This window comes from Trichomycterus rosablanca, chromosome 24 (assembly GCF_030014385.1).
Source record: "Trichomycterus rosablanca isolate fTriRos1 chromosome 24, fTriRos1.hap1, whole genome shotgun sequence".
Classification (NCBI taxonomy): Eukaryota; Metazoa; Chordata; class Actinopteri; order Siluriformes; family Trichomycteridae; genus Trichomycterus; species Trichomycterus rosablanca.
In genome coordinates this window covers 432,690-442,500 of record NC_086011.1, presented here as the reverse complement: position 1 = coordinate 442,500, position 9,811 = coordinate 432,690, and the positions used below count along the sequence as shown (strand labels likewise).

Here is a 9,811-nt window from a genome sequence, read left to right as displayed (position 1 = left end):
GGTGGATCCCAAAAACGGGTACGAGGGACCCACATTATTCTTCATGTTGTTTTGAGTCAATAGGTGAATCAGTGAGTGACTTAATGAGTCAATGTATGAGTGAGTCAGTGAATCAGTAAATTAGTGAGCAAGTGAATCAGTGAGTCAGTAAGTAAGAGAGTTAGTGAATCAGTGAGTCAGTGAGTTATTGAGTCGGTGAATCGGTGAGTGAATCAGTGAGTGAGTGAGTGAACGTGTGTTCCTAATCTCTCCTCAGATGGATGTACTGGACGGACTGGGAGGAGGACCCGAAGGAGAGTAAACGGGGTAAAATCGAGAGAGCCTGGATGGACGGCACCAACCGAAATGTTCTGTTAAGCTCAAAGACGGTGCTGTGGCCCAACGGTCTGAGTCTGGACGTCCCTCAGGGGGTCCTGTACTGGGTCGACGCCTATTACGACCGGATCGAGATGGTTTACCTCAACAGCACCGAGCGCAAGGTGAGCCAGAGATACCCATCCCCTTTCCTCTCCATTCTGTTTTAATCATGTCTGTGTGGGCGCCCGGCCGGTCGTCAGGTCAGCTGATGTTTGTGCTCGTGTGTAATAAACACTCGTTTATGGAGTGCAGATGACGGCGTGTGTTGATATTTCAGACGGTGTATGAGGGACAGGAGCTCAGTCACGCCTTCGGTCTCTGTCATTATAAAAACTTCCTGTTCTGGAACGAGTATCGCAGCGGCAGCATCTACAAACTCGACCAGGACACCAAAACTGTAGCGCTGCTGCGCAACGAGCGGCCGCCCATCTTCGAAATACGCATGTACGACGCCCAGCAACAGCAAGGTGAACTTTCACCTTCATTCATAATATCCATCGTTTCCTTCATCTCGTCTATTAAATATTACTTCACATTATACATCACATTATTATTGATTAGCGTTTATCACCACCTGCTCAGGTAAATAAAGTGAGTGAGTGAATCAGTGAGTGAATCAAGGAGTAAAAGCATGAGTGTTTAATGAAACAGTGAGTGAGTGAATCAGTGAGTCAGTGAGTGATTTAAGAAGTGGGTGAATCGGAGAATGAGTGAATCAGTGAGTGAATGAATCAGTGAGTGAATCAGTAAGTAAGTGATTCAGTGAGTGAGTGTGTGAATCAGTAAGTGAGTGAATCAGTGAGTGAATCAGTGAGTGGGTGAATCAATGAGTGAGTGAATCAGTGAGTGAATGAATCAGTGAGTGAGTGAATCAGTGAGTGAGTGAATGAATCAGTGCGTGAGTGAATCAGTGAGTGAGTTAATCAGTGAGTGAATCAGTGAGTAAGTGAGTGAATCAGTAAGTTAATGAATCAGTGAGTAAGTGAATCAGTGGGCGAATGAATCAGTGAGTGAGTGAATCAGAGAGTGAGTGAATCAGTGAGTAAGTGAGTGAATCAGTAAGTAAGTGACTCAGTAACTTAATGAATCAGTGAGTAAATGGATCAGTGAGCGAGTGAGTGAATCAGTGAGTGAATAAGTCAGTAAGTAAGTGAATCAGTGAGCGAATGAATCAGTGAGTGAATCAGTGAGTGAGTGATTCCGTTTGTAGCCAGTAGAGGGAGCAGAGGGACGTGTTGTCACCTTGTGAGCGTTAATTCGCTAAGTTCCTCTACATATCACTGGTCGCGGTGCTGTTTAGCGTAGCGTGAAGCTGTTTAGCGTAGCGTGAAGCTGTGCAGCTAACTAGCATCCTGAGATGAATGAACTGTGTGCTGGTGTTGCAGGTACGAACGCGTGCAGAGCGAACAACGGCGGCTGTAGCATGCTGTGTTTGGCCACGCCGGCCGGGCGCTCGTGTGCTTGTGCTGAAGATCAGATGCTGGATCCTGCAGATAACACCAGCTGTAAAGGTACTGCACACACACACACGGGGCTGTGCAAAAGTTTTGGCACCCCTGGGTCAGGTCCATGTTTTTGCACTTCTACTTATTTATTCATTTATTTCTATTGTTCTTTGCCCTGTTGTTGCATATTTGACGGAGTATTAAAGTCACTTCACATCATTAAAAATGACAATTTTATGGGAAACTCACAAAACAACCAAAAAAACATCCAGAAAGTGAAAGTTTTGCAGATCACCAGACTGGACGCCTATACAGATACGTGATTGGCTGTGCATCTGTAGTGGGCGGGATATTGGCTAAACAGGGATCCTTGTTGCTGGTGCAATAGCAGTCTCTGCTGGTCGGTGGAGGCGACTGCATGGATTGCAGTGCATGGCTCTTTCTCTGTGAGGCTCCGCCCCTGGCAGGTGAAAAGAAGCGATTGGCGGCTGCACGAGTGACAGGTGGAGAAAGGGGGGGGGGCTACGGATGAGGTACATTTGGGGTGAGGTACAATGGGAAATAGACAGCTAACACATGGTGGGCGTGTCTATAATCTATGATGCATCATGGGAACTGTAGTTCTTTGTCCACTGTTTCCGCTCCGGAATGTTCCTGATCTTCTCCACGGTGGAGATGATGGTCCTGACATCCACAGATACTGTAGAATTGATTAGAATGTGTGTTTATTTCCTCCCACAGCGAATCCGTCGTACGTTCCTCCCCCTCAGTGCCAGGCCGGAGAGTTCGCCTGTAAGAATAACCGCTGTATTCAGGAGCGCTGGAAGTGTGACGGTGATAACGACTGTCTGGATAACAGTGACGAGGCGCCGGAGCTCTGCCGTGAGTATGAAGCACTGACGTGATCAGAAAAAATTCTCGTTTGTAAAAATCTAAAGTTATTAAGTATTGTTTTTATTATGAGGAGATTGTGAGTTATTTGGCACGATCTCCTCATAATAATCCTAACCCAGACCATAAGTCATCAGGAGTCGTTTGGTACTGGAATGTGAGTCGTCAGGAGTCGTTTGGTACTGGACTCTTATAGCACCGACTGTTGCACTGAGGAGGAGCATCAACATAATTCTGTGTGTGTGTGTGTGTGTGTGTGTAGATCAGCACACGTGTCCGGCTGACCGGTTTAAATGTCAGAATAATCGGTGCATCCCGATGCGCTGGCTGTGTGACGGCGATAACGACTGCGGTAACGACGAGGACGAGTCCAACTCTACCTGTTCAGGTACACACACACACACACACACACACACACACACTGCAGGGGTCAGGAGACAGGATGACCTTTGTCTTCTGTAGCTCCGGTCGGTTTCTCTCTGTGTGAAAAGAGCAGCTTTATCATCTACAACACTCAGAAACCATCGAGTCAGACTCACAGTGGTGTCCCAATATTTTTACTTTATTTTCCTCACAGATCAGATTTAGAGTCACAAACACTTAATTAATGATCCTGTACTGAACGACTGAGGCTCTCTGTAGTTTGTGGACTTTATTTTGCCGCTGATGCTCCTCTGTACGCTCTGCTGTCCTCCAGCCCGGACGTGTCCCCCGAACCAGTACTCGTGTTCCAGTGGACGCTGTATCCCAGTCTCATGGACGTGTGATCTGGACGATGACTGTGGAGACCGATCTGATGAACCTGTGTCCTGTGGTACGTTCAGCTCTGAATGTGATGATCACAGGATTAAATTCACTGATTATTTATTATGTTTGTAATAAATGTAATAAACTCTATAAGTATAGATTTCTATAAACTCTTATTAATATAATAATTTAATTATTGTGTAGCTTTAAATATTAGATTTGTATTTTTTTTTACTTTAATAGCATTATTGTTATATATTATTATTGTTATTATTATTCTTACTTAATTTATTATAAAATTAATTGGTAAGGGCATTAAAATTAATATATATGATTATTAAACTATTATTATTATTTCTTGTTTGCATACATATCTAAAACATTAATGATAATAATATTAATTATGATAGTAATAGTAATAAATAATAATAAACGTTCAGTAATAATAATAATAAAAATATTAATTACAATAATAATTACAAATAAAAATAATAATAAACTTCAAATAATAATAACAATAAAAACGTTAGGTAGTAATAAAAATAAACATTTAATAATGACAATAAACAATAATAATACAAATAATAATAAATAAAATAATAATAATAGTTATTATATTAACAATAATAATAGCAATAATAATAATAAAATAATAATAATTATATTAATAATAAATAATAATATTAATAATAAGTAAAATATTAACCATAATAATAATATTAATAATAAATATAATAGTAATTATATTAATATTAGTAATAACAATAATAATATATAATAATAATATATAATAATAGTAATTTTATTAATAATAAGGTGTGTGTTTGTGTTTTGGCCAGCGTACCCCACATGTTTCCCTCTCACTCAGTTCACCTGTAATAACGGCCGCTGCATCAACGCCAACTGGCGCTGCGACAACGGTGAGAATCGAACCTGCCTCCTTCCTACAGAGTGTACACTACTGCCCTTCCCTAAACTGATTATACCTGATCTCACCTGATCTGTTTCTGTGTGTTTTATCTGAGCTGCATTACAACTCAGTGTGTTTGTTTATATTTGTGTGTGTGAGTTTGTGTGTGTGTGAGTTTGTGTGTGTCTTTGTGTGTGTCTTTTGTTCATATGTGTGTATTACACTTGTGTGACATCATTTCCTCTTCTTTCTGCCCCCCCCCCCCCATCTCCAATTGGCTGGGTGTTGCAGAAAAGGATTGTGGTGATGGATCTGATGAGTTTAATTGTCCCAACCCGACCGGTTAGTGCATAAATCAACATGCACCGAAAAAACGAACACAGATCAGATAAACTACTCACTCAGACACAATCAGGAGGTTCTGAGGTTTATTCTCCAGCAGGAAATGGGATTTAGAGATTTTATAGCAGCTGATGAATCTGAAGTGAGACGCGACTATAGAGCTGATATCTCAGTCTGTAGGGATCCCTGATAACTGCTGCAGTTACGCCCTCTGCTGGCTGATCAGTGATGCTGCACAGAGACGGGGGATAATGGAGATCAGTACGTGACTCTCTGTGCACGATACGGATCTCCGGATGAGCCCGCCTGGTGTAGGTGAAAAGAAGCGGTTGATACTGCACGTGTCGGAGGGGGCGTGTGTTAGTCACGAGCCTCCTCGGTCAAAAGTGGAGGTCTGCAGCAGTAGAGGGGAATCGGATACGACTAAATTGGGGTGAAATTCATAAAAAATTCACAAAATTTATTTGAACGGATTGAAACGAGTGCAGGATTTTTTTCATGGTGCATGATCTGATCTATGCAGTTTCTGTCATTTATTATTTATTCTTTCTTTATTTTATATTTATTTCTATTTTATTAGTAAATGAATGAAATTGTGCAGCTGATTCAAGAGTTTATTTATTAAATTTACGTTAAATGACTTGCAGAAAAATTTACTGCAGTTCATGGTTGGTTGTAACTTTAAAGGCCTGGTGGTTTTTATTTGGACTGTGGTGTGTTCACGCCTCTTCCGGGCGTGGCCGCTTCTCTGTGCACCACGGTGGACCCGCGGGTCGGTTGCGCGGTTTCAGACCGTGTGCGCGACTCTCTGCCGTTGTGTTGTAGATAACGACTGCGGCGATAACAGCGACGAGGCCGGCTGCAGTCACTCCTGCTCCAGCACGCAGTTCAAATGCAACAGCGGCCGCTGCATCCCCGACTACTGGAAATGCGACGGGGACAACGACTGCGGCGACTACAGCGACGAGAGCAACGCTAACTGCTCCACCAACGGTACCTACAGCCTACATTCATACACCATTTCTAAGGGCGGTTGGACTCCACCGAACCACAGTGAGAGCTGTTGCCCTCCCGTTTCAGCGACCCGCCCCCCCGGCGGCTGCCACGCGGACGAGTTCCAGTGCCGGATGGACGGGCTGTGCATCCCCATGCGCTGGCGCTGCGACGGCGACACCGACTGCATGGACATGAGCGACGAGAAGAACTGCGAGGGCGTGACCCACACCTGCGACCCCACCGTCAAGTTCGGCTGCAGGGACTCGGGTGAGGAATTCTGGGTAACGTAGTGCTAGAACAACAGAATGCTTCTCAGAAGACTTTGGAGTATGTCTGTGGGGATTTGTGCCTGTTCAGTCAGTTAACTAAACACAGGACACGCCGGTTCAAAAAGAAACGGTATTAAAATAAAACCAGCTAGAAAAACAGAACGGTTCTCACAAAACTTTGGAGTATGTCTGTGGGAATTTGTGCCCGTTCAGTCAGGTTTGACCCTGGTGTTGCTGTGTCCCTGTAGCCCGGTGTATCAGTAAAGCCTGGGTGTGTGACGGCGACAGCGACTGTGAGGATAATTCGGACGAGGAGAACTGCGAGGCGCTGATGTGTAAACTCACGCACCACGTGTGCGTCAACAACGCCAGCATCTGCCTGCCGGCCGAGAAGCTGTGCGACGGGAGGGACGACTGTCCGGACGGTTCGGACGAGAAACTCTGCGGTGAGAACGTTCTCCTGATTTTAGTTCTTTCCTCTCGGGCTCGGGGTTTGAGGTCCAAAAGTATGTAGACACCTGACTGTGAGCTTTTGGGCGTCCAGAACAGGCCAGGCTAACAGTCGACGCTCCGATTCATCCCGCCAGTCTATCACAGTGCAGATACACTAGTAGCTCTGGGTTGTTCTGACTGCATGTCTTTGTACTGTGGGAGGAAACCCACATGGACACGGGGAGAACATGCAAACTCCACACAGACAGGACCCTGGGGAATCAAACCCAGACCCTTCTTGCTGTGAGCTGGGGTTTCTTGCTTTGCTGTTTATGCCAAATTCTGTCCCCACTGTGTGGACGTGAACCGAAACCCAATATCAAGCAGATGAGTTCTGTATCAGCGAGCCTGTGCCCACTGTAGCCCCTTTAGAACGTCTTAGCTCTGCTAGACAAAATTGGCCACTAGTCCGCTGGGTGGGAAAAGACGGGACTAAAAAGTGGGCGGGGTCTTCGAGGCTGTGTAAGGACCCTGGTTAGAAGCTGAGGAGCCTGTACAGAAGTGGAAGAAAGTGGAGACCGACCTCACGCTCCGATTCGCCAAAGTACGGGGGGATAAGAAGGGGTCGTGACAGAGGGAGGGCATCAGAAGGATATACCCTCCTCATAAACCATCAGGGTCTCCAGCAGAGGAAGAGGAACTGGCTATGACTAAACTGGGAGAAAATGCAGAAATAAAATAATAATAATTAAAAAAACTGCCGCTCACTGGATGTTTTTTGTGCTTTTCTGTTTCTAATCCCAATTTTCTGTGTTTGTGTTCAATGTCTCTGATCAGATCTGTGCTCCCGGAACAACGGCGGCTGCAGCCATAACTGCTCGGTGGCCCCGGGCGTGGGCGTGGTGTGCTCGTGCCCGCTGGGTATGGAGCCGGGCTCGGATAATAAGACCTGCCAGATCCAGGCGTTCTGCCCCAAACACCTGAAGTGCAGCCAGCGCTGCGAGCAGGACAAGTTCACCGTCAAGTGCTCGTGCTACGAGGGCTGGGCTCTGGAACCCGACCTGGAGAGCTGCAGGAGCACGGGTAAGCACGCACGGGGCCCCAAACGGGGGTCGAGGGGCTCGTTCAAGGGCGGGGTTTGAACCAGCGACCTTCTGACGTCTGTCGTCTCTGTGTCTTTCGATCTCAGACCTCTTCAAGCCGTTCATCATCTTCTCGAACCGGCACGAGATCCGGCGGATCGACCTGCACAGAGGAGAGTTCAGCGTCCTGGTGCCGGGGCTGCGCAACACCATCGCCCTCGACTTCCACCTGAGCGAGAGCGCCCTCTACTGGACCGACGTGGTGGAGGATAAAATCTACCGGGGGAAGCTCTCCGAGAGCGGAGGTACGGGTCTAAAAATGACTTTCATAATAGTGAAAGCTTCCAGGAGCGTTTTGGACTGTACAGATGTGCACGTACAGGTACAGATGTGCATGCTGAACGTTTGGCGTGTCTCTCCGCAGCCCTGACCAGTTTCGACGTGGTGATCCAGTACGGTTTGGCGACCCCTGAAGGTTTGGCTGTGGACTGGATTGCTGGGAACATTTACTGGGTGGAGAGTAACCTGGACCAGATCGAGGTGGCCAAACTGGACGGCAGCATGCGCACCACCCTGCTGGCCGGAGACGTGGAGCACCCCCGTGCCATCGCCCTCGACCCCAGAGAGGGGTACGTGCCACGCCCCCGCACTCAGTCATTACTCACAAATTATAAAAACACTGTGGGAGGTCCTCACAGCGCACCAGACAGCTGCTACACTGAATCAAACATCTGTTCAGCTTCACACGTCTGCTAAAATTCACCCACAGATGTTCAGATGCACCTAACAGCTGCTAAAAATGACCAAACATCTGTTCAAATACACACATCTGTTCAACTGCACTACTCCTGTCCACTACTCTTCATAGCACACCTGACAGCTGCTAATCTGAATCAAACATCTGTTCAGATTCACACGTCTGCACCTACAGATGTTCACCTTCATTCAGCATCTGTTCAGATGTACCCAACAGCTGCTTGGGTACACCCATAGATGTTCAAATACACTCATTTGTTCAACTGCACCCAACATCTGTTTAACTGCACCCAACATCTGTTCAACTGTAGCCAACATCTGTTCAGCTGCACCCAACAGCTGCTAAATATTACCAAACAGCTGTCCAGCTGCACTTAACATCTGTTCATCTGCACCCACCACCTGTTCAAAGGCCCTTACCAGCTGTTCACATGCACCCAACATCTGTTGAAATTTACCTAACAGCTGTTCAAATACACACGTCTGTTCAGATTCACCCAACATCTGTTCAGCTGCACCCAATAGCTGCTCAAATGCACTTAACATCTGTTCAAAAGCACCCGACAGCTGCTAAAAATGACCAAACATCTGTTCAAATACACTTGTCTTTCCAAATTCACCCACCAGCTGTTCAAATTTATTCAACATCTGTTCAACTGCACTCAGCATCCATTCAAATGCACCCAACATCTCATCAACTGTAGCCAACATCTGTTCAAATGCACCTAACATCTGTTCAAATGCACCTAACATCTGTTCAAATGCACCTAACATCTGTTCAAATTCACTCAACAGCTGCTCAACTGCACCCAACATGGTTAATCTCACCCCTCAGCATCTGTTGTGAATAATATTGGTTTTCCTGGTTCTACAGAATCCTGTTCTGGACTGATTGGGACGCGAGTATGCCGAGGATCGAAGCCGCCTCCATGAGTGGGTTCGGGCGGCGCACCATCCACAAAGAGACGGGGAACGGCGGCTGGCCGAACGGCCTCACCGTGGATTACCTGGAGAGACGGATCGTCTGGATCGATGCCAGGTGTGTTTGATACGACGTGCAGTTCCACTCTCAGCCACAGGAGGTCAGTGTTCACACGGTCTGCTGACATCTGCTGGTGGAGTGAGGAACTGCACGTCCTTCGTTCATTACAGCTGAACTCAAGATAAATAAAAGAATGAAAGAGGCGCCCCACACACCCCGAACGTGTTTAACATCGCCCCCCTAATAGTACTAACCCCCGCCCCTCCCCGCACATCAAAGACAAACTGAAATCATCTTCTCATTCCCTCTCTCAGATCTGACGCCATCTACTCGGCCAAGTACGACGGCTCCGGCCTGATCGAGGTCCTCCGGGGGCACGAGTACCTCTCGCACCCCTTCGCCGTCACCATGTACGGGGGTGAGGTGTACTGGACCGACTGGCGCACCAACACCCTCGCCAAAGCCAACAAGTGGACGGGGCACAACGTGACGGTGGTGCAGAGGACCAACACGCAGCCGTTCGATCTGCAGGTTTATCACCCGTCCCGACAACCGCCAGGTGAGACGAGGGACAGGTGCATTATGGGTAATCTCAGAACTTA

The 9,811-nt window shown here is 46.8% G+C and overlaps 1 protein-coding gene across 2 annotated transcripts in view; it reads left to right on the top strand.

The window, feature by feature from the left end:
• The window catches only part of lrp1aa (low density lipoprotein receptor-related protein 1Aa), an 80,823-nt gene that overhangs the window by 29,544 nt on the left and 41,468 nt on the right, over positions 1-9,811 (top strand). For both annotated transcript variants that reach the window (XM_062986196.1, XM_062986195.1), the window contains exons 12-27: positions 1-18; positions 257-479; positions 635-824; positions 1,743-1,868; positions 2,544-2,684; positions 2,956-3,081; positions 3,391-3,507; positions 4,280-4,360; positions 5,518-5,685; positions 5,773-5,955; positions 6,206-6,403; positions 7,227-7,472; positions 7,579-7,776; positions 7,896-8,100; positions 9,102-9,266; positions 9,524-9,768. The exon at positions 1-18 is cut by the window's left edge and continues 163 nt beyond it. In XM_062986196.1, coding sequence (XP_062842266.1) covers positions 1-18; positions 257-479; positions 635-824; positions 1,743-1,868; positions 2,544-2,684; positions 2,956-3,081; positions 3,391-3,507; positions 4,280-4,360; positions 5,518-5,685; positions 5,773-5,955; positions 6,206-6,403; positions 7,227-7,472; positions 7,579-7,776; positions 7,896-8,100; positions 9,102-9,266; positions 9,524-9,768 — 2,630 coding nt within the window. The remainder of the gene's footprint in view (positions 19-256; positions 480-634; positions 825-1,742; positions 1,869-2,543; positions 2,685-2,955; positions 3,082-3,390; positions 3,508-4,279; positions 4,361-5,517; positions 5,686-5,772; positions 5,956-6,205; positions 6,404-7,226; positions 7,473-7,578; positions 7,777-7,895; positions 8,101-9,101; positions 9,267-9,523; positions 9,769-9,811) is intronic.